General features: G+C 42.7%; 1 protein-coding gene across 12 annotated transcripts in view; it reads right to left on the minus strand.

The window, feature by feature from the left end:
* The window catches only part of trmt1l (tRNA methyltransferase 1-like), a 95,019-nt gene that overhangs the window by 28,277 nt on the left and 41,019 nt on the right, over nucleotides 1-25,723 (minus strand). For all 12 annotated transcript variants that reach the window (XR_009789486.1, XR_009789489.1, XR_009789488.1 and 9 more), the window contains exons 8-11: nucleotides 24,457-24,694; nucleotides 17,510-17,722; nucleotides 17,240-17,430; nucleotides 3,292-3,358 (exon numbers count right to left, since the gene is read on the minus strand). Coding sequence is in view for 5 of the 12 variants with exons in the window: in XM_061780359.1 (XP_061636343.1) it covers nucleotides 3,292-3,358; nucleotides 17,240-17,430; nucleotides 17,510-17,722; nucleotides 24,457-24,694 (709 nt within the window). In the remaining 7 variants the exon portion in view is untranslated. The remainder of the gene's footprint in view (nucleotides 1-3,291; nucleotides 3,359-17,239; nucleotides 17,431-17,509; nucleotides 17,723-24,456; nucleotides 24,695-25,723) is intronic.

The following is a 25,723-nucleotide window of genomic DNA, read 5'->3' on the forward strand; positions in this document are numbered from 1 at the left end:
ACCAAACGTTATGTAGCCTAGCAACGGTTGTACGTAAACATGCCGGCGTTCTGTCGAACCATGCTCTAAAGTTTCGGTGTGTGGAGTAATTGAATTACAATAAAGTAATTGAATTACAGTGAGTTAGCACCCATTATTTCTGTCATGTTGATTTGACCTAAGTATACAGTACAATCAAATGACGCTGAAAAAGAGTTCGATGAAGTCAACTATCCATCCATCCATCCATTTTCTGAGCCGCTTCTCCTCACTAGGGTCGCGGGCGTGCTGGAGCCTATCCCAGCTGTCATCGGGCAGGAGGCGGGGTACACCCTGAACTGGTTGCCAGCCAATCGCAGGGCACATAGAAACTAACAACCATTCGCACTCACAGTCATGCCTACGGGCAATTTAGAGTCTCCAATGAATGCATGTTTTTGGGATGTGGGAGGAAACCGGAGTGCCCGGAGAAAACCCACGCAGGCACGGGGAGAACATGCAAACTCCACACAGGCGGGGACGGGGATTGAACCCCGCACCTCAGAACTGTGAGGCTGACGCTCTAACCAGTCGGCCACCGTGCCGCGATGAAGTCAACTACTGCCTGAATATTGATAACGTGTGCCGCTGTGGTTATGGTTTATAAACAGTTACACACACACACACACACACATATGGGAAAGTCGTGTGTGTGTGTTTTGTGGGGAACACGCACACAACTCAGATCGCTAACCCTTGCAGACGACACCACAGTCATCAGCCTCATAAAAGACTGTGACGTGTCTGCATATCGACAGGAAGTGGAGCGGCTGGAGTTGTGGTGCGGCCAACACAACCTGGAGCTGAACACACTCAAGACTCTAGAGATGATCGTGGACTTCAGGAAGCATCCTTCACCATAGCTGCCCCTCACGCAATCTAACTGCCGTGTCAACCGTCGAAACCTTCAGGTTCCTGGGAATTACAGTCTCTCAGAACCTGAAGTGGGACACCAATATCAACTCCATCCTCAAAAAAGGCCCAGCAGAGGATATACTTCCTGCAGCTTCTGAGGAAGCACGGCCTGCCACAGGAGCTGTTGAGGCAATTCTACACAGCAGTCATTGAATCAGTCCCATGTTCATCCATCACAGTCTGGTTAGGTGCTGCCACCAAAAAGGACAAACTGCAACGGACAATCAGAACTGCCGGAGGACTTGCACGCTGTCAGAACTAAGACAAGCGCATGCAAAATTCTCTTGGACCCTCCACATCCCGGTCCCCACCTCTTCCAGCTCCTTCCCTCAGGTAGGCGCTATCAATCAATGCAAAGTAAAATAAGCAGACATTCTAACAGCTTCTTCCCTCTTGCCATTAAATTGCTAAAGGCTAAGAGACTCTCCGTAAAGTGTTTTCTCAAAAGTATGTTTTGTCAAAATGGCTCTCGATTGTCGTACTAGAGCAGCTCCAACTACTGGAGACAATTTTCTTGTGTGTTTTTGACATACCTGGCAAATAAAGAGATTCTGATTCTAACATTTTAACAATGTTCCTGCGGTCAAGTGAGTTTTTTAGCTCTAGCCCTTAGCTTGCTAGCCCGTTAGCCCGCAGGCTAGCTAAAGTAATAAACTGTTAACTTTCCCTTTGTCCCAGTTGTGTGCACCTACGGAGCAAACACCTGCGACCTGCTGCGTCGTGAGCAGCTGGTTTCACCACAACAATGAAAATTCATGAAGTCCAGAAAAAAACTCCTGTGTCCATTGTATTTATGGAATGATAACCCGCCCTACTGTGCCTCTGATTGGCATGCACCAAGACAGGATTCGTACTTTTGATTCACTGTGTGTGGAAGCTCTTCACCAACACACACACACACACATACAGTACATAGGGCAGGTCTTAAACCACACATCTACGGACGCCGATTGAATATGCTCCATGCGTCCCTGCTAATTTTTGGGATGCACAACAAACGAGATCCCTGCTGATATACTGCACGTGTGTCATGTGCAATTATCTTACTAAAGTAGTCCTTTAAAGTTTACATGTTTAAAGAAATACACTTTATAGACAGGAGGCTTTGATAACGATTATAGGTCAATCATTGCTATTTTGTTTGAAATTGTTTTGGGAGGCTGAATCCAATAGAGGTAGTAAATCTTTGTTTAATCAAAACCACAAAGGTTTATAAGAAAATAGTATTAGTTAGAAGCTTTGTTCAGGCTGTCAGAAGTCGTTCAAATATTAAGTAGAATAGTGAGAAGCTGTTTGCAACTGGAAAGCAACTTGTTACAGGCTGTGGTTGACCAAGTCCATATATGGTGTTGCCTTTATTTGGCTTCCATATATGGTGGTGTTTATAGTTGACTGCCAGTAAGGTGAGTATTAATAGCCCTTCTGGAAAGTAGTGTACTTTGCCCTAAGACAGGACAGAATACAAGCCCACATAGGGTAATAAGTCCCTTTAAGATCCTCCTACATTTGAAAACTATAAATGTGTGAACACATTGAGGCTTGAGGTTCTTTTCCTGCCAACTCACAAGCAGTATGATTGCTGATAGAAGTGCAGAAGACCCCTTTTAGACCTCTGTGTAAGTTGAGAGGCAAATTGGAGGAATTGAAGTTCTTTTGACAGGGTGAAAAACTTCAGAAGAGAGACAGTGGATTTAAAGAGGATTACTTGGTAAGCAAACGGGAGAGCCACGCAGTATCCATCTTATTCCATCCAAACCACCTTATCTAAAATTGGTCATTCTTGAAGATGCTTGTTGGGAGAACAACGCAATCCAAATTGACCTTTGTATTTGTGTTGTCTACTTCGGCTTCGTGTGACAGTTACTCAGCTGAGTTGTGGTACTGTCTTAGATAGGGCTGGTGTCTCACATTTGGTCGTGAGAACCTATGCGACTCTCTCTCTCAACACCAGTGTAGGCAAGCCCGGTCGTCTATTTAAGATCCATCGTGTAATATCCGAGGTTACCGGGGGGCTTTAAACCTTTAAATGGAGATATGGTCAGGGACTCCTTGTGGGTGGAAAATTAGTATAAGTGCAAGAAGCCACTGGGTAAATGAGATCTACATTTGTATGTATGCATGTATGTATGTATGTATGGATGGATCAGTTCATTAATCCCGTTGGGGAAATGCAGGTATATCCCATGCACAAATCTAGCAACTAATTAATTTTTAAGAAATATAATCACTGAGGCAAAGACCGTTGCACACAACTAAGAAGCATGCCGAGCTTGTTTGAAGAGGAGGCCCACCATCTATTGAATAGATGAATTGAACTGATTGAATAGAACTTCCGTAGGTAAAATGCAACAAGCTTACCATAATGGTCCCAGCTGCACTGCAGTTTTTCCAGGAAGACTTCCATGACAGTTACAGGGCAATGTATCTGAAAGAAACATACATGTTTGAGTTGAAAACTAACCAAACAAAAAAAAAATCTCATACAAGATTATCAGATCCATTTCATTTTAATTAGTTAGTTAGCATATTAATGAACACTGGTAGGAAACCATCGGAATCAGAGTTGTGGACTCGAGTCACGACTTTTAGTCGAGTCAGGCTCCAGTCATTAAATTAATGACTTTTGACTCAATTTGAGAATATGTTAATAGGCTTGATAAATAAAGGTAGCGAGCGACATTTAGATCATTATAACGGAGTAAAAGTACCGTGACTTATTACCAGCTGAAGTGGTGCAAGTTTTTTTCTGGTCTCGTCAACTCCTGTGACTTCGAGCGCACGGGCGGAACCTCAGGCCACATATCAGTCCACCGCGGAGTAATATTCACAATTACATCTGTGTGTTGATGGTGGATGTGTGGAATGGATCTAGCTGCCAGCGTTCAAGGAGTATGAAACAGCCTATGAGGTCAGCGATGGCGACCCCCCCCCCCCCCCCCCCCAATTTAAGTTTGTCATCTTGTTATAAAGCTACAATTTATTCCAACTGTGGTATGTCAATTGTAACGGTATGGGGCACTTTGTAAAATATCGAGTCAAAAAGAGGTGAAAAGGACACGAAGGAGAATGTAGTGTCATGTTGAATAGATGCTCGCTTCGTGCTGATCGATTGGTAAAAAAAAGTGAATGAAAAAGAAATATAGTACAAGACTAATTCTTGAGACCACGATACTGATTAAACCAGACTGTAATATAAAGGAACCCCCGCCGTGTAACGATTAGCATGATCGTGCACAAAGCTAGCTGCTAATGCTGACATAAACAAGCATACATAACATCAAGCTGTGCAATTCCCAAAATGCAGTGTGGATATATATATATTTTTTTTTGCAATAATTAATGTCCTTATTGTTATGTTAAATAACGTTGTTTCTATGTATGTTTCTTGGAATGTGTACCCTTATTTAGGTGTCATCACATTTATTGTTGATTTATGTTGTACTGTTTTTTTTTTTGGGGGGGGGGGGGGGGGTCCTAATGAAACCATCACTTTAGGTAGTGTGTAAAAGAATGACTTCTTGCTCAATTCCTCTACCAGTGCACAACACGGTGTGAACTGTTGGAAGCAAATAAGGATGTGGGACACATCAACCTAATGTATAATCTTTCAGACCACGGTAAAAAACGCATACCGTGCTATACCTCGTGCAGCCTTGGGCTCGTCTGATCACTGCTTAATTCACTTAATACCGACGTACAGGCAAGAACTTAAAAGTGCGAAGCCTACAGTGAAAACAGTCAAAAAGTGGACAAATGAAGCCAAGATGGAACTTCAAAGCTGCTTAGACTGCACAGACTGGAGTGTCTTTGAAAATTCAGCTGGCAGCCTGGATGAATATACGGACACTGTCACATCCTATATCAGTTTCTGTGAAGAGGTCTGTGTTCCAACAAAATCATTTCGCACATTCAACAACAATAAGCCGTGGTTCACTGCTAAACTTAAGCAGCTTCGCCAAGCTAAGGAGGACGCATATCAGAGCGGGGACAGGGCCCTGTATAATCGAGCTAGAAACCAGCTGACCAAAGAAATTAACATTGCAAAGAGGATCTATACAGCAAAGTTGGAAAAACAGTTTAGCGCAAACGACTCTAAATCAGTCTGGCATGCATTCCAGTCGCTGACTAATTACAAGCGACGATCCCCCCAAGCTGAGAACAATAGCACACTAGCCAACGACTTGAATACCTTCTACTGCAGATTTGAAAAGGACAGTTTCACACCACACACCAACCCGGCCGCACCCGCGACCACAATCACACCTCTGACCTCTGCGTTAACCATCCATGAACAGGATGTGAGACGCATCTTCAAACAACAAAAGATTAACAAAGCGGCAGGCCCGGACCACGTGTCTCCATCCTGCCTCAAAGTCTGCGCGGACCAGCTCGCGCCAGTCTTCACTCAGATCTTCAACAGATCACTGGAAATGTGCGAAGTTCCATCCTGCTTCAAACGCTCCACCATCATCCCAGTCCCCAAGAAACCTGCAATCTCGGGTCTGAATGACTACAGGCCTGTCGCTTTGACATCTGTGGTCATGAAGTCCTTTGAACGTCTTGTGCTGGACCACCTCAAGAGTGTCACAGGTCCCCTGCTGGACCCCCTGCAGTTTGCCTACCAAGCGAACAGATCTGCGGATGATGCAGTCAACATGGGACTGCACTTCATCCTAGAACACCTCGACAGTGCAGGGACCTACGCGAGGATCCTGTTCGTGGACTTCAGCTCAGCGTTCAACACCATCATCCCTGAACTCCTTTCATCCAAGCTTCTCCAGCTCAGCGTCTCACCTGCCATCTGCCAGTGGATTTACAGCTTTCTGACGGGCAGGACACAGCAGGTCAGGCTGGGGGAGGCCACCTCATCCACACGCAGCATAAGCACTGGGGCGCCCCAAGGTTGTGTCCTCTCTCCGCTGCTCTTCTCTCTCTACACGAACGACTGCACCTCAGCGAACCCGACTGTCAAACTCCTGAAGTTTGCAGATGACACCACTGTCATCGGCCTCATCAAGGACGGTGACAAGTCTGCATATCGACAGGAAGCGGAGCGGCTGGAGCTGTGGTGCGGCCGACACAACCTGGAGCTGAACACGCTCAAGACTGTAGAGATGATCGTGGACTTCAGGAGGCATCCTTCGCCACAGCTGCCCCTCACGCTGTCCAGCTGCCTTGTGTCAACCGTCGAGACCTTCAAGTTCCTGGGAATTACAATCTCCCAGGACCTGAAGTGGGCGACCAACATCAACTCCGTCCTCAAAAAGGCCCAGCAGAGGATGTACTTCCTGCGGCTTCTGAGAAAGCATGGCCTGCCACCGGAGCTGCTGAGACAGTTCTACACAGCGGTCATCGAATCAGTCCTGTGTTCTTCCATCACAGTCTGGTTTGGTGCTGCTACAAAAAAGGACAAACTTCGACTGCAACGGACAATCAAAACTGCTGAAAGGATTGTCGGTACCCCCCTACCCACCCTTGAGGACTTGCACGCTGCCAGAACTAAGACAAGGGCGTGCAAAATCCTCTCAGACCCTCCCCACCCTGGTCACCAGCTCTTCCAGCTCCTTCCCTCAGGTAGGCGCTACCGATCAATGCAAACTAGAACTAGTAGACATTCCAACAGCTTCTTCCCTCTTGCAATCAACTTCTTGAACAGCTAACTTACAATTCCATTACAACAAGCTGGCAATTTTTTGACTTGAGTTCGTTGTCACATTTCTGTATTATGTATTACTCGTGCACTCACTGTAGTTGTCTCGCCGTGCTGCACTATTTGCATATAGTGGCCACTCATGCCAGAGTAGCATCTGCTCCATTTGCACACTGATTGAGGAGTATCTGTAACATTTGCACAACCATTGTCCCAGATTATCGCAGTACTCGTCACTTTAAACCGCATACACTCCTTGAAGTCTCAGTGCCCTTTGCACAATGGTCATTGCACCGGACTATTGCGATATTAGCCATTCGAACTGAGGACTCTGCATCTTTTTGCACAATTGTTGTTTGTTGTTGTTTTTTGTCAATGTCTTTATGTCTCCAAAGTGTTCTGTAAATTGACTGTCTGTTGTACTAGAGCGGCTCCAACTACCGGAGACAAATTCCTTGTGTGTTTTGGACATACTTGGCAAATAAAGATGATTCTGATTCTGATTCAGATCTTAACATTATGTTGACACTGATCATGTATTCCTACAGTAAAGCATTGAGTTACACATACTGTTGTAACTAGAGAAAGCTACGATGTGTTGTTTTTTCAGTGCTTGGTCAAAGTAGCAAGTTTTATCAAGTCACTGTGTTCAAGTCCAAGTTAAGACACGAGTCATTAGTGTTCAAGTTTGCTTATTTTGAGTTCAAAACGGTGAATTTCGCCGTAAGGCGACTGATTAACATGTATGGAAAACCTACTATAGATTGGTTTTGAAGGGGCAATATACTAAGCCCCCAGCCCCCTTGACGATTGGTTTTGAAGGTGCAAACATTTTGAACAGCCACCACACAGTTTTCTTATAAACTGGCATGTCTCAACTTGACTCAGGACTTGAGGGCAAAGACTTGAGACTTACTTGTGACTTGCAGAGCAATGACTTGTTCCCACCTCTGATAGGAACTGAGTTGACCATTTTCTGAGAGACATCTACAAACCCTAATTCCAATGAAGTTGGGACATTGTGCAAAATGTAAATAAAAACATAATACAATGATTTGCAAATTCTTTTCTACAGTCAACTGAATAGTTGCACCACAAAGAAAAGATATTTAACAATCAAACTTCTGAACATTATTGTTTTTTGCAAATACTCTCTCAGTTTTAATTTAATGCCTGCAACACGTTCCAAAAAAGCCAGGACAGGGGCAACAAAAGACTGGGAACAACAACAATGGTGCTTAACGTCACCATCTACGGTCTATAATATCACCAAAAGAGTCATAGAATCTGGAGAAATCACTGCACGTAAGCGGCATGGCCGAAAACCAACATGGAATGACTGTGACCCTCATGCAGCACTGCATTAAAAAACTGCATCATTGTGTAAAGGATATTGCGATGTGGTCTCAGGAACACTTGAGAAAACCATTGTCGATTAACACGGTTCGTAGCTTTATCAACAAATGCAAGTTAAAACCATTTAAAGTTTAAGCCATACACCAACAACACCCAGAAACGCCACCAGCTTCTCTGGACACAAGCTCATCTGAGATGGACTGACACGAAGTGGAAACATTTTATGTGGTCGGAGGAGTACACATTTCAAATTGTTTTTGGAAATCATGGACGTTGTGTCCTCGGACCAAAGAGGAAAAAAACATGCAGATTGTTATCAGCGCAAAGTTCAAAAGCAAGCATCTGTGATGGTATGGGGGTGTGTTTGTGCCCATGACATTGGCAACTTGCACATCTGTGAAGGCACCATTAATGCTGTAAGGTACATACAGGTTTTGGAGCAACATATGCTGCCATATAAGCAACATCTTTCTCAGGGATGTCCCAGCAAAGCAAATTTATTTATATAGCACATTTCATACACAAGGTAACTCAATGTGCTTTACATGGTTAAGTGGAAATGCTCTAAAAAGCATGGAAAAAGGCAGAGTTTTTAATCTGGACTTCAAAACATTCACACCTGGGGCTGACGTCACTTCTGTTGGCAACTTAATCCATTTGTGTGCAGCATAATATCTAAATGCTGCTTCACCATGTTTGCTTTGGACTCTGTGCCCCAGTATTTGACTTGTGTCAGGCAATCTCAGAGCCCTACTAGGTTTATATTCCATCGGCATTTATTTCATTTATTCAGGACCTAAACCATGATTTATTGACCATTAGCAGAACTTCAAAATATTTTCTAATGCTGACTTGGAGCCAGTGTAGAGACTTTAGAATTGGAGTAATATGTTCTGACCTCTTTGTTCTCGGCTGCAGCATTCTAAATGAGCTGCAGCTGTTTAATGCTCTTTTGGGGGAGTCCAGTCAGAAGACCATTAGAATAGTCAAGTTTACTTGAGACAAAAGCAAGAATTGTTTCTGCTGTTGCCACAAATTCACCATTCACAATACATGAGCCAGTCTCATTTATAATCATGAGCTGATTTTGTTTGTTTGATTGATGAGCCGCAACTTTATTTATTTATTTTTATAAAAGGCTAATTTTTTATAGGTGTGCCTGTGTGGTTACGCACGATTTGATGGGATTTTGGTCGTACGCCATTTTCAGCTTTTGTGCGTACATAAACTTTTAGAGAATCCTATGCACTTTTTGATTGAGCCCCCAAAACAGCTTTTAGCCACACCTCCAATCTTACTAATTGATTGGACTCCAAGTTGGCTCACACCTGACTCAGATTAGCCGTGGACGAATCCATAACCTTGAGGTGTAATTCTGATTTCCTCACTGTCCTGTGAGTGTTTATTTTCAATAAAAATATGAACACGTTTATGTGATATTAGTTTCAGCAGACTGTTAATTCTTGTGATATAGATGAGGATCAGATCTCATTTTATGACCAATCTATGCAAACAGTTAAGCAATTTCAACGCATTCACATACTGTTTCCTCCCACTGCAGATTGAGTGAAGAAAGTAATAAAATCAATAGTAATTCATTCATTTTCCGTACGGCTTATCCTCACAAGGGTACCGGGCCTGCTGGAGCCTATCCCAGCTGACTCTGGGCAACCTGAACTGGTCGCCAGCCACTCGCAGGGCAGATATAAACAACAACCATTCGCACTCACATTCACACCTACGGGCTATTTAGAGTCTTCAATTATGCATGTTTTGGAATGTGGAAGGAAACCCAAGCACCTGGAGAAAACCCAGGCAGGCACGGGAAGAACATGCAAACTCACCACAGGCAAGGCTGGATTTGAACCCAGGTCCTCAGAACTGTGAGGCAGATGTGCCAACTAGTCATCCACCGTTCCAAATAGCAATTTTAAAAAAAACTAACTTTTTTTTTTTTCCCTGTTCGGCTGTTAGGTCAAGCAGAACGGAGGATCTGTAGCCCCTTTAAGCCGGAACAGTTGTACTGTGTCACACTGGAGTTTTTCAGCTTCCGCTGTGGATTCTTAGTATTATAATTGAAGTTTATTGAGAATAAAGGCTTCTTTATATTCGCGCCTACGGTGGCCGCGCTGACGTCACTGCGGCTATCCGGCGCGTAGTTTGCCTTTATACTTGAGCGCAACCCATGGACGCAGTTTTTAAAATGCACTGTAGTTCACCTCCAAGTCGAGGGTGTCGCTACTGCTGGTATTGGCTAGGACATCACAGGGTGGAGTTTACTCTGCATTTTTTGGGCCATTTCCGGTAGCCGTTTTTACTTTCCTTTCAGTAACAAGGAACAAAGCATCAACAATGGCGACCGTGGAACAGTGTCTGCTAGAACAAATGGACATAGATGACCAGATGATACGTTTAATTATGCTGCAAAATTGATCAAGAAGGCGGCGGCGTAGATGGTATGTAGAAACAAGGGGCACGCCGAGTACGTCATCACAGCATCTGACTAAAACGGACGAATCACGAGAGATGATCTCCGCTGCGTTTGACATGCAGCAACTATTTTTGCCGTGTGCGCGGCAAGCTACGCACAGGGGCCGCGCGGGGCAATTCGTCGGTCATGTGACGCAATGCGGGCGTTGTCGGCCGCGCGACCGCGGGAGTATAAAGAGGCCTTCAGAGTCGAACAGAACAAAGTTTCTAGAGGGGAGAGAGAAACTAAGACAAACGGCAAAGCACTAATTGTAAACAGGCTGAGAAAAGTAAATCATTACATATGTACAACAATGAAACATTAGATGAGTGTTGCGTGGGACTGTAGTGCTACACCAAATGAGGGAAGGACAGGACAAGATAGAACAGGACAAGGACAGGTGAAAAAGCATCCAGGACAAGGGTCGTGAACCCGGCTGTACAACTGAAGTGTGGTGGGATTGACTATGTAAATTATAAAAGTCTATAGGACAAGAGTGTGAGTGAAGGGATACACAAGCAATTTGCATATTCATGAGTCATTTGTCGCAATAAGTCAGTGGTCCCACACCCAGCACTAGAGTCCCAGGGTTACGTGCCTGCGGACACATGCAAGTCAATTGACACCGTTTTGCATCCACAAACACTGTCAGAAGTGTCCTGTAATGGCTGTGCCTGCACTGTGGAGGCTGAGGACCCAGGGAACGATAAGGGGGGGAACCCAGGGAGCAGCCGCGGGTCATGAGAGGGGAGCCCCAACGCCAAGCAGTCATCCAGCCCGGGAGGGCCCGGCCTCAGGAGCACCGCCATGAAGCTAAGTGGGAACCCAACTCCACCCATGTTACTATGACTGCCAGGTCCCAGTCTGGCAGTCATTGGCCCTACCCTGTTTATCAGTGCCCCCGAGTGGTGCGGTGCATCAAAATCTAGAGAAGTCAGTGAGCGGAAGGTGGGGGGGGGGGGGGGGGGGGGGCCAGGGCTGCCAGGCACAGCTGTCTTAACAGCCATAACAGCCAAATCCCCCCACAAATCTACCGCCCCCCAGAAATGGGTGTATGTGGTGCATTAAAACGTGGGGATGATTGTGTGTGATGCATTTAAAATCCAGGGGTCAGGCAGGGCGGTGGGGCCGGGTGCACATCTGTGCTGTTTCCCGGTCCGACACCCACACCCTCCCAACCCCATACCAGTCCCCCAGGAACCCTTGGATATGTATATGTGCCCAGCTGTGACTAGTGAGAAAAATATATACAGTGACTGATGTGAGTGTGTGCTAAGTGAGTGATTAAGAGGCATGGCTCCTGCAGGTCGGGCCCATCAGGCTGGACAACCACCAACAAAGAGGGCTGCCCCCCCCAGCCCCCCACATGCCCGCCAGCTCCCATTACCCGCCTCTGAGTGTGGAAGGTGGACCCCCCCCCCCCCCCCCCGCTAACCAGGCAGGGACAAAAACCCCACAGGCCCCACAGCCTGCAGGCGGCCCGCAGGGGACCACCCGGCCCCCCCATGGGAAGAGGAAGAGGCAACTGCAGCGCGACGCAAGGAACAGAGAGAAGAGGAGGAAGCAGGCCCGAGGAGCGACAGGGGGGCCCCACCAGCAGCCAGAGCGGGGGACCCAGGCGGGCGCCAGCACCCACGGAACATGGGCGAGTCACCATCACACCACCAATGCTCCCCGGGAGGTCACCCCAGTGGTTTTTCCCAACCCCCGACATCGGGAAGGAGTAAAGAAAGTCCCGCCCCCACAGACACCGGAACCGCAAACAAAGGGACAAGAGAAGATCCCCACTCCATGCATGCATCCTCTCACCATGCAAACCGATCTAAAATGTGTGAGAGAGAAAAACAAAAAAGGGGGAAAAGAAAAATTAATAAATAGAATAATAATAAAACAACAACAAAGTATACAGAAGTCAAAAGTTTACTTTCACACTCATAGTCTTGTTATTGTCAGATGGCACACTACCCAGGCAAAGGAATCAAGAGTCTAGATTTAGCATGTTGAGGAAAGGTGACCAGCTATCTACGTATATATGTAATTGATTTTTTTGTTCTGATGATATTTTTTCTAACACGATATATTCTATGATGAGATTTAGCCACTGACTGATGTTAATAGCTTGTTTGTTTTTCCAGTTTAATAGAATTGTTTTCTTAGCGTTCGCGTTCATGATTGTGAATATTTATTAGGGAGGTCGATTATGCTTAAGTCGCCAAGTATGCACAATCTTGGGGAAAGTGGAATCCTGAAATTCAAAATATAAGAGAGTTTTTTTGTAACCGAAGACCAAAAGCATTGCATTGGTCTGCATTCCCATATAGCATGAAAATAGGTGTCTGGGGTATTTTTGGTGCATTGCGCGCATATATTAGATGGAGAGAAGCCCATTTTATGCATAGTGTACTGAGTAAAGTGTGTTCTACGGAGCACTTTATATTGTATAAGCCTCTAGATTTGTGTTTTTTGTCATTCTAAACATATTGTTAAATATCTGTATCCAGTAGCTACGGTCAGCAGACATGGAAAGGTCTTCTTCCCATTTGGTGATTGGTAAGTGCATTGATTTAGTGCATGAAATTAATTTATAAACTTTTGAAAGATTTCTTTTACTTTGCGGGAGAAGCTTCACTATTTGCTTGACAAACTCCGGCAGTTCGAGGGTGCTCTGGAGTGTTGGTATTCTTTTTTTTTATTGCTGCTTTTAATTTATTGTATTGAAGAAAGTTTCCACCTGTTATTTGGAATTCTTGGAACAATTCATCACGTGTCCTAAAAACATTATTGTTAAATAGTTGTTGTAGGTGGTCAATTCCATGTTGTCCCCATGTACTAAAATGAAGGGGTATATTATTAATGTCGAAATCTGGATCATGACAGATTGGGCAGAGCATACTGGGAGCTAATTGAGATCCTGTAGATTCTAAACTATGCCACCAAGCCGTTAAGGTGGATGCGATTATTGGGTTCTTGAAGCATTTATGGCATTTAAGACTTGTGGAAATAAATTGTAGTTTGATGTTGTTGCAGTCTATTTGTTCTAATTCTAGCCAAGAATCATACTCCTCATTGTGGTGCAACCATTTGATGAGGTATTGTCATTGGTTAGCTAAATAATAGTGTTTAAAGTTGGGAGCATTTCGGCCTCCCTCCTGTTTACTTTTCTGAAGAGTGGATAGACTAATTATATTTTTCGTATTTTTTGAAGAAAATTTATTACAGCAAAATCGAAGGTTTGAAACCATTTAAATGTGGTCTTAAATGAAATCATTGAAAATAATTTATTTGAAGTAAGGTTTTCATTTTTATTGTGGCTATTCTTCCCAGTAGTGATCTAGTTATTATCTAGTTAAGTTATTCCAGCGTTGAATCATGAATGGCTGTAATTAATTACTTTTCTTTATTGCGCTGAAGTTGGTTTGCAAGGAATTTTCCTGATTTATTATTGTATTCAAAGTTAGTGTAGTTAGTGTTGTTGTAGAAAAAAAATTTCTTTTTGATAAGATAACATCTAATTGATGTTTTACCTTTTGAAGTTGGTTTCTAAGCGTATCTGTCGGATTAATTGCATATTCTTCTGTGAGGTGTTTAATTTTTTCCTCAATGCCATTTTCCAATTTTTGTTCTTGTTTTTTCTTATACGAGGAGTATGATATGATTCGACCTCTCAAAACAGCTTTCACGGTTTCCCACAGCAGAGATGGGGATATGGTTGGAGAGTCGTTGAATTTCAAAAACTTATCCCATTCCTTCCTCATGAAAGAATCAAAATCCGGGTCCTTCAATGGGACATGTTGCAGCGCCACGTTGGTGGGGGTCCCAAACCTGACTCAACTTTTCGATTGAGAGAAATTGGTGCATGGTCACTGATGATGATTGGATGTATTTTGGGGTAATTCGTTGAGCTGCCGAATTGTTTGAAAGAAAAAAATCTATTCTTGAGAAAGAGCGGTGAACTGATGAGAAAAATGTGCATTCGGTTTTTGTACGGTTTTTCAGCCTCCATATGTCAACAAGACCAAAGTCATCCATATACTGCTCTACTATATTGGGGCATTGTGGCTGATTGCTATCTATGAGAATTGAGCGATCTATTAACGGTTTAGGTCCGGAATACATGAATGAAATGCTGATGGAATATAAACCCAGTAGAGCTCTGAGATCAACAGACTAAGGTCAAATAGTGGAGCACAGAGTCCAAAGCAAACATGGTGAAGCAGCATTTAGCTATTATGCTGCACACAAATGCAATTAATTGCCAACAGAAGTGACATCAGCCCCAAGTGTGAATGTTTTTAAGTCCAGGTTAAAAACGCTTCTTTTTTTCCATGCTTTTTAGAGCATTTCCACTTTTAAATATTTCTTGCACTGTATGCTGTTTTAATTGTATTTTTATTTTTATTATTTTTATTTATTTATTATTTTTTCTCTTTGTTTTAAATGTTTATAAGCCGGTTTTTTGTCTTTATTTTTAAAAAGCCTTTAATCATGCAAACCACATTGAGTTACCCTGTGTATGAAATCCGCTATATAAATAAATTAGCTTTGCTTTGCTATTACGGGATTTAGTGTAAGGTTAAAATCACCTCCCATGATAATTGTAGAACTGGCTGACAAGTTTAACAACTGTGAAAAGAGCATGTGAAAAATGGCTGGATCATCTTTATTAGGAGCGTATACATTGACAATTGTGTAAAGCTTGTTAAATATTGTAGCCTGTATAATTATGTATCAGCCTTCTGGATCTGCTACTGTACTATTTATTGTAAAAAGTAAGTCTTTTATGTACTAATATTGAGTCTCCTATTTGTCTACAGTTATAAAAGGCCGAGATAGCCTGAGTGAAATTAGAGCCAATGAGGCATTTTTCTTCTGACGCAGTAAGGTGCGTTTCTTGTAATAGGTCGTCTGTTTTAAATTTAGTGGTATAATAATAATATTAATTCTCTTTGACTGCGATCGAATGCCATTGACATTCCATGACACAAATGTTAAGTGTGACATATAATGGGTGCGTGTATTATAATTTTAAATAGATTTGGTACTATGCATTCTTTGTTGTTGTTTTTTTTGACAGTTTTCGGGAGATTTTTTGGTATTGTGTTGACAAATGTTATTTAGAGAGGGTGATCGAGATGCTATATTTTAGTACAGCAAAGCCAGGGTACATAGAAGGGTAACGAACAAACACTGAACATAGAAACCAAACAGTGACAAGGGGATAATATGGTGTGTGGTGGTGGTTTGTAGTGCGCAAGAAGAGTTTTGAGCGACTTGTCTGTTTAGTGTGTATGGAAACAAGCAGAGCAGAAAAGCAGACATATAGAAGTGAGAATTCATGCTGGTGGCATGCGTGATTCAGTTTAAATTTTTTTTTTTTTTTTTTTTGTCGAAGCAAAAGTGGAAAGAATGAAACAAAATACAATACACCTGACAATTCATAACGACAACAGATCAAAATAAGTACTTATCTAGAAGAGCCAGGACGTGACGTTGGCATCACGAAACAGTTGGCCGTCGACATATAGCTTGTTGACAACTAGCCAAGCTTGTTTGCCTTTCTCACGGTAATTCTTCATCAACGGGTACAACATGTTATGCCTCTCGTTGATTTCCTTGGGGAACTGATTGTTCATTCCAAACAAAGTCCCTTTGAGCTGCCGACCTTTTGATTTTACAAACACTGAAAGTGTTCAAACTTTGCAATGATTGGACGAGGGCCTCCCAATTGGTGGACAAGGTGAAAGGTAATCTTGTCGACTGTATCTTGCTGTATCTTGAGCGCAGACATCATGAATTTTTTAATCTGCACCTCAGGGTCTTCCGGAGCATTTTCTGCAATGCCGGACAAAAATGAGTTTGTCGCGCATGCTTCGTGATTGAATGTCCAGCGTAGTTTCTTTCAGGAGTTTATATTCCTGTCGAAGAGTTTGTAGTTCTGCTGACGTTGACATGATTGATCGATGCAGTATTATCTAATCTTAGCTCCTTGAACTGTTGTGTGAACTCAAAGCTATTTCTGAGTTTGGCGATCTTTTGGCGAAGCAAGTCAAGTGTAATTGACAATTTCTTGTCGATTGAGAGGAGGACACTCGTCTGTGTCTCTGTCCAATCAAGTAAATCCTCAGTTGAAGTGGAAGAATCAGTTTTTTTCCTCTTCAGCGGCAGTTCGACACGAGGGCTCAGATCCTCCATGACAGAAGAGTTGGCGTAGACATAGCTGCACGGACCGCAAGTGGCTCTCTAAGAGTTACCGCTGCTCGCGAAGCTGGCGAAGGAAAAGAGAAAAGAACGAAGCAACCCCATCTGCCGTTGAAAAAGGAAAAAGACTTGTGAAAAGAGAAATTTTGTCTTGTAATAGCTGCTTTTCCCCAGTCTATGCAAGGGGCGCCTGCATGTTTTTCATCTTCGGAAAGCACGCAATCTCTCGTGCTGTCACAGCATGCTCAAATTGTCACTGCATGCTCAGGTTCCCGCCCCTCGTCCCTTAAATGATGTTACATCTGTCACAGTGATGAAAGAATGTGGTTTGGGAATTAATATAATTTCCAAAGGATCCGTAGCTGTTATCACCATTTACGTCCAGATGCAATTCAATGACAGTTGCTGAGATTCAAGTAATGCAGGTCAAAGACTTGAGGCCCGATTCTGTTTCTCCTAACATCTTTATCAAAGACTCTAAAAACCCCGGAGAAACAAGTGAAAAACACTCCCAAAGCAATACAGATGCAGGATGGTATAATGCTTGAATGCAAACAACACTCAAGTCACGCATGTATGCATTTGTACAGACAGACTTAAACTGCAATGTGGTATCCACTGTCTGAACTCACCATCAACCATATTGCCTTGTTTGAGGAAGACTCTTTCCTCACACCACTGACAATGAACTAACTTTCTTAGCTTCTTTGCAGACTCATCAGCTTGTGTGGGACCTCTGAGGACTCTAACCACCACCAAGACGAAATGCTCCAATGCCACTGCCAGCAGAACATCAATGCCTTTGTTACAGCGGCCAGCTGCTCTGGAAATGAAACAGCAAGGAATCAAGATGGTTTCTAACGTTTCACTGTCATGCCACATTGTAAAATCACTAATCTTACCTGGCAACTGCAGCAACAACCATCCGTGCAGCCAGCTCTTTATAGTACTCTGTGCGTACGATGTGACAATTATAGTGTCGCAGTGTAACATTGGGTGACTTGGCAAAGAGTGATCCAGTGTCTGTGGATGTCACAGAAATAATGCCCATATTTCTGACATTTCTGAAGGCGGCGTCCAAGAAATTCACTGCTGTACCAAAGGGATCCAAGTGACTGAAAGAGTCAAAACATTATATTACTGCTTCAAGAAACAAAAACATGCACACACACATTTCTTTTGAAATGAAATGAAACCAAAATTATACAGATCGTGGTTATATACTGTATTTGTAGACATGGGCAGTGGAGGATGAATGCTCTACAATGCCAAATTTTCTCCTAACCATTGGGGCCATATAGACGACCTAAGCAAAGGCTGAGGGTGATCCTAAGGTGGCCGGGAAGTGCAAAAAAATATAACAACGGTCAACGGATAAGTCACTTGACGCGGTTTTGCATTTCATGTAGTCGCTCTTTAGAGTGTTTGAATGGTACTGAACAGACAGACAGGAGGCCAAAACGCAAAGGGGGTCTTTTCAAAAGGAACATGCTGAACAAAGTATGTACTGTACAGCGTAACGCTAGCTATTTGAAGCTATTCTGTTAGCGGTTGCTAACTTTTAGAATTTTTCAAACAGAACTCTGTTGTTCAATTCAGCAGAAAAATCTTGCCCATCATAATCACCAATTTATGCAGTACAGAAGCTCAAAGTCAAAAGAACGACAGTCGTTTAACTTTGGACCAAAACAGACAAAAAGATTTCAGGCTAAATAAATAAAAAAACACGTACAGGTAACGAGTACTACAGTACTGATAGTTTGATTACTCGACCTCCTACAAGCTCAGCAGTGGAAGAACTAAATCAACATTTTCATGACATTCTAATTATATGACCAGCACCTTTATAATGTTGTATTCAGTGTGAGAATCCAAGGCCAATTTGCCATTTTCCATCACCTTTTGATAAAGCTCCTGACATTCAGAGTCTTCATGTTGTGCCACCCACAAAGCCTTTATTGAGATGGAAAGCTCCTTGTATGGCTTGGGAGACACAGCCAGGAGAGTTGCACAGACCGGTAAGAGCATATGAGCTTCGGTTGGGGCTCTGGAAAGCGCATCGGATACAGTATTGGATTTCCCTTTTCGGTATTCCACAGTGAACGTGAACTCTTTCAGGCGGAGTGCCCACTGGATGAGTTGTGTATTGGGTTTGGTTGTTTTTTAACACCCACAGAAGCGAAGCGTGATCAGTCATCACCGTGAAGTTGATTTTCCAGATATGTTCTCCACTTCTCCACTGCTCACATCAGGCATTCTAGCTCAGTGGAAGCATAATTTTTCTCTGCTGGTTAGCAACTCTGTAGAAAATCTGAGGACTTCTTTGTTGCCCTGGTTCCTTCTTTTGGACAAGCACTACTCATTACATCGGGCGTAAGCGTAACACACTATTTCAGAAAAAGAACATCATACCAAAAAGTCAAACATGGTGGTGGTAGTGTAATGGTCTGGGGCGATTTGTTATACAGGAACTGGACGACCTGCTATGATTGATGGAACTATGCATTCTTCTTTTTAACACTGTAACGCAGGGGTGTCAAACTTACAGCCCGCGGGCAGGAACAGGCCCGCAAATGGGTTTAATCCGGCCCGCGAGATAAGTATAAAAATGAGCTGCAATTTTTCAATAAAAGAAACTGCTGTTCTTATTGCGTCCACTGGATGCCACAATAACAATTGTGTTAAGCAAGCAAACTGTTTATACCGGAGCCGAGCAAGTACAACCCCAATTCCAATGAAGTTGGGACGTTGTGTTAAACAAATAAAAACAGAATACAATGATTTGTAAATCATGTTCAACCTATATTTAATTGAATACATTACAAAGACAAGATATTTAATGTTCAAACTGATAAACTTTATTGTTTTTAGCAAATAATCATTAACTTAGAATTTTATGGCTGTAACACGTTCCAAAAAAGCTGGGACAGGTGGCAAAAAAGACTGAGAAAGTTGAGGAATGCTCATGAAACACCTGTTTGGAACATCCCACAGGTGAACAGGCTCATTGGGAACAGGTGGGTGCCATGAGTGGGGAGAAAAGGAGCTTCCCTGAATTGCTCAGTCATTCACAAGCAAAGATGGGGCGAGGTTCACCTCTTTGTGAACAAGTCTGTGAGAAAATAGTCGAACAGTTTAAGGACAATGTTCCTCAATGTACAATTGCAAATAATTTAGGGATTTCATCAGTTACGGTCCATATCATTATCAAAAGGTTCAGAGATTCTGGAGAAATCACTGCATGTAAGCGGCAAGGCCGAAAACCAACATTGAATGCCCGTGACCTTCGATCCCTCAGGCGGCACTGCATCAAAAACCGACATCAATGTGTAAAGGATATCACCACATGGGCTCAGGAACACTTTAGACCAACCAATGTCAGTAAATACAGTTCGCCGTTACATCCGTAAGTGCAACTTAAAACTTTACTATGCAAAGCAAAAGCCATTTAGCAACAACACACAGGAACGCCGCCGGCTTCTCTGGGCCCGAGCTCATCCAAGATAGACTGATGCAAAGTGGAAAAGTGTTCTGTGGTCCGACGAGTCCACATTTCAAATTGTTTTTGGAAATTGTTGACGTCGTGTCCTCCATGCCAAAATTCAAAAGCCAGCATCTGTAATGGTATGGGGCTGTGTTAGTGCCAATGGCATGGGTAACTTACACATCTGTGAAGGCACCATTAATGCTGAAAGTTACATACAGGTTTTGGAGAAACATTTGCTGCCATCCAAGCGACAGTCATTTTCAAAGCTGTATGTTTAATGTGTTGCAGTTCAGAGACATCAGTGACGCCGTAGTGAAAGCTAGCTACCTCATCGCCAATGAAATTGCAGTGGCTTCAAAACCATTTAGTGAGGGTGAATTTGTAAAAAACATGCATGGTGAAGGCACCGGAGATTGTGTGCCCTGAAAAGCGCCAGGCTTTTGCAAATATCAGCGTGACAAGAAACACAGTTGCAGACAGGATTTCCGATCTTTCAGTGGATTTGGACAGAAAGTTAAAGCCCAAAGTTAAGTCATGTATTGCGTTTTCAGTTGCAATTGATGGAAGCACGGACATTAGGTTGCACAACTGGCCATTTTCATTCGCGGAGTTTAAGAGTTCATGGAGATGGTGCCAATGACAGATACAACGACAGCAGTTGATATCGTCACCGCACTAGTCAGCACGCTGGAAAGGGTCAGAGTGAACTGGTCCCGCGCCGTCAGCCTGCCTACAGATGGTGCGCCCTCAATGATCGGGGAAAAAGCAGGTGTTATGACAAAGTTCAGAGAAAAAGTGCAATCTGAAAATGGAGGACGTGATTTTTGGACTTTTCACTCTATTTTTCACCAGGAGGCTTTGTGTTGCAAGTCATTAAAGATGGATAATGTCATGAAGGTGGTCATGCAAACTGTTAATTTCATTCGATCCAGAAGCCTGAGGCATTTCTTTGATTTATGAGAAGAAATTGAACAGTTCATGGAAGGAAAGGGCAAACCAGTGTTAGAATCTCATTCCACAGAATGGATGCAGGACCTTGCATTTATGGTGCATGTTACAGAGCACCTGAATAACTTGAACAAACAGCTACAAGGGCGCAACAAAGTTGTCACGTAGTATTATGACAGCATACGCTCTTTCAAGTTGAAGCTATCATGTGCGGGGGAGACAACTCGCTGGTGGTGATGCAGCTCACTTCCCCTGTCTGAAATATGTTTGCACGACCCAACATGTCACAGACATGAAGCGGTTTAAAGATAAAACAATGGAACTGTTGCAGGAGTTTTAGCAACGCTTTAAAATTTTTGGTGAACTAGAGAAAGGCTTCAAACGTTTTTTGCTCACCATTCACCGTGAATCCCTCTGATCTGCCCGTCAACATCCAACTTGAAATAATGGACTTTCAGTGTGATTCGGATATAAACGGCAATTCTGCCGCAGCTGGCTTGGACACATCAGAATCTCTTGCCAGTTACCTCAACTTGACAGCCCTTGCTGCAAAACTGTTGTCCATCTTTGGAACCACATATCTTCGTGAGCAGGTTTGCTCTGTAATGAGCATAAATAAAACAAAGCTGTGCTCAAGGCTCATGCACAAGCACTTGAATCACATCCTTAAGTTGGCCGCCACTCAGGATGTGACGCCTGATACTGATGCGTTGGTGAAACATAAAAGATGCCAGGTACCAGTAGTTAAATAAACAATGCAACCCCACTTATAGTGCTGCACCCTGATATAGTTCTGTGATCTGTGATATACTTCTGTGAATCACTGAAGCATTGCGTTTGTGTGTTCGTTGTCCTCAAATAACAAGGTGGATGTTGTGCAAAGTGTAGGTGTCTGTATGTGCGTGTGTAGGTGTGTATGTATAGAGTCATTCAAGGGAGAGAAGGAGAGAATTCAATTCAGGAAAAAAAAAAAAAAAAAAAATCATCATACAAAAGAAGACTTGCGTCCAGGCTTTACTCTGGACGCTACGATCAACAAAAAGAGGACATCACCCGGCCAAGTAGGCGTCTCTCGCACTAGTTGGAAATAAAATATTCCAAACAAAATCTCGGGTACTCACGTTATCAAGGTTCGAATCAGTTCAGTCCAGTGACAGGGGACGCCTCACCAGGAAGATAGCGTCTTCCGACAAAGTCCCTTGAGGGAATATTGTTCTCCTCCATTTACTGTCCCACGACACTCTGGAGGAGTGTTCATCCAACACAAAGATGACGTGGGGTTAGACCAAAATGTCTGTTCAGCACGCTCACGCTAGGCAAAACTAAGTCCGTCACTTCTCCTTCCTTCACACCATTCTTTCCCCCTTAAGCCAGTGACTATCACTCCCTTTAACACTTCCTTGAAAGAAAGATTCAGACTGCGCAGGATAAAAGGCAAGTTGTCATTGGGTCATGAATGGCTGTGGGCGTCAATGAATTTGTAGGGGAAGTGACATCATTCTGAGGGTGCAGGCGCAATACCAGAAAATCCTGAATGAGAATGTTCAGCCATCAGTTTGTGATAAGTTGAGCACACTTGGGTTCTGCAGCAGCAGCAATAGCAATGATGTGGCAGGACCTTAAAAAGGCCATTCATGCTCAAAAACATCTCCACTGTTTCCTGAATTAAAACAATTCTGCAAGGAAGAGTGGGCCAAAATATCTCCCCAGAGATGTGAAAGACTCATTACCAGTGATAGAAAACCCTTTATTTCAGTTGTTGCAGCTGAGGGTGGCCCAACCACTTGTTAGGTTAAGGGGGCAGTTTACTTTTTCACACGGGGCCAGATAGCTTAAAATAGTTTTGTTTTTGTTTTTTTTTCCTTAATAAAATCACCATTTAAAAACTGCATTTTATGTTAATTTGGATTATATTGGTCTGATGTTTACATTTGTATGATCTTAAAGTGGGGAAACTATGCAAAAAATAAGAATTTGAGAAGGGGGCCATTACTTGTTCACAGCACTGAATTTTGTTTCTGAACTTTTCCAACATGGTGTCCATGCAGAAGAATTCTAAAATTTAGCTAGATTTCACATGAAAACGAATATACCAGGGCAACTTTCAACACTTTAAGGTTTAATTTCATCAAATAGGGGGAGTACTTCCAATATACAGAAACATCCTTTGTATTATTCAGTTCAATCCTTGACAGTGACGCTATTGCAAAACCACTGGTTTAAGATTACCATGTCCCTGTACAGGCATGATTTTTGCAAGAGGGGGAACATAATGTTATATAATTATTGATTCATGTCAAAGAAATATTAAGACACATCAGAACTGTGGAAAAAAAACTAAATGTCTCCTTTAACACATCCATTACATACAGTAGTATACATTACAACTACTGTGTCTCCATGTCCCATGGCTATTTAATTTCACTCACAGGATTTTTAAAATATCTAATTATAGGCCTGCTTGCAGAGCAAGCACTGCCTGTCAACTGATGTTGAGTAGTAGAGGCAATGCCAATATTGCTTTTCTTCTTTCAATTTTATTATAACGTGTATGCTTGTGGAGCAAGCAGTGCCTCTAAATGCAGTCGAAGCACTGCAGCCAACACCATTGAACTACCTCCATAATTGAGGTATCAAAACATGAGTTCCGATGAGGAGAGGTGTGATATGCATTACCACGGCAAAACAAATCCCCAAAAACTATGAATAAACTCCCATTGGAAATAAATGGGGCACTGTTGACTTGAGTGACAATGAGTCTCTTTTTTTCCCCAGGTGCGATGCTCTAGCATACAGTAACCAACAGAGGTGCTTCTCACCTCATTTGGTGAACATGCTTGCGACTTTTATCTTGACAATCTTTAATTCTGATAATTTTCCCCCCACCCCCCTCAGTGTCAATTGAAAGAGAGAGAGGAAATTCAGTGAAAAAAAGATGATTTCAACGAGTGTGCATTGCATTTCGTTAGTGTGTGATGGCTACCAAAGCACAGCAGAAAGAAAAGAAAAAAGATAATTTTACACTAGTAATCAAAGAGCACAAGTTAAAATCCTTATCATTCTCCCTTGTCACTTTCCCTACTCAGGTTTCCATCTTGCTGTATGAGAGCATACCAAATGTAGCATGTTAGTATTGGCTCAATTCACATTGGACATAGTATCTGTGGTTTAAATAAAACAAATGAAGAAAAATATTTTGTTGTTGTTGTTGAGATCCAATGTTACACACAACATTTTAACGGGAAACAAAACTGTGACGTGTCTTCCGTGAACAACAAATCTCATGGCGGCCCACAACTATGAATTCAAATTATCCCCTGATGGTATAGTTACAGTTACGGCTTTCTAGTAAGTTTCTAGAAGCTTGACAATAAGTCAAAATCAGCTGTGATCTCTCTTAAGAATCCAACTTACATGTAGTCAAAAGGACGCAGGTGCATCATGACATTGGCATCCATCTTGGTAACTTCCACTGTTGTTATGGGTACTCCTTTAAATTCACCTGCAACATCTTCAATCCCCCGGGGGCCCACCTGTATTTGGTTCAGCTCACAGTTTCTCTTGATCATTTTCACACAGATTTCGCTGATATCTGTTATGGTCACTTTGACTGCATTACGAAGATGCTTTGCCCATTGCAAGCCTGTGATCCCTGACACAGAGACAAGAAATGTTAATTCTGTTAGTACTCACCACTTGCAAACAACTGTCTGTGACTCATTTGTAAATTTTATAATGAATTAACTTTAACCCAATGTCCAGCTAAAGTCAAATTAACCAATTTAACAAAAAGGCTATAAACTTTTTCATCCAACTACCCCACTGGCCAATACATTATGAGAAACCAGAATTCATTGCAGTAATGCTTTATCTACAGTACTGTAGTTGGAGAAAATCAAGCTAAATGTTGCTCTTTACTTGCATTTGTTCCCGTCAATATTGTTACAAGTGTGTGCATTAGCTATTCAAACAGGCTAAGGTTGGTATTTGTGAATTACTTAACAGTGACTTTCCGGTCACATCCTTCGTATCCTCAAGCACTGTGGTGACTTACCAAATGAATGATTTGAGATTACTCAGTTAGTTGTATTTTTCTGTTAAGAAAAAGAGCCCAATTGATCTTATGTCAGTCATTGCTGCAACTTTAAAAATCATACAGCCAATAAAGCTAACCCTATCAGAGATGTGCAGGTGAGTAACTGCATTACACTGACCTACTGTATAAAGTAAAGCAGTGATGCACTGAATCTGCAATAAAGTGAGCTGCAATATAATAATAATAATAATAATTCATTATATTTTTGGGGTCCTTTCAAGCCACAAGGTCACCGTCCAAACATAGCCAAAAGAAATCAAACAAAACAATAAAAACAACAAAACATAGAACATCAACTAAAATGACAAATTATATGGGAAATGTTAAGGAGAATAGGTAGTCCGGAATAGTTGTCTTCAGTTTAAATTTGAAGGGGGTTAATGATCCTGTGTTTCAGAGGTCAGGTGGTAGTGTGGTAGTTCCAAAGACGGGGGGGGGGGGGGGGGGGGGGGGGGGGGCCAAAGCGACTGAAGGCTCTGTCCCCAACGGTGGACAGACGGGGAGAAGGGTGGATGGAGGACGAAGCTCTGAACGAGAGGGAGGGTATGACAACGTGAAGGCCCTATTGATGAAGGTGCAGATCAG

This window comes from Phyllopteryx taeniolatus, chromosome 7 (assembly GCF_024500385.1).
Source record: "Phyllopteryx taeniolatus isolate TA_2022b chromosome 7, UOR_Ptae_1.2, whole genome shotgun sequence".
Classification (NCBI taxonomy): domain Eukaryota; kingdom Metazoa; phylum Chordata; class Actinopteri; order Syngnathiformes; family Syngnathidae; genus Phyllopteryx; species Phyllopteryx taeniolatus.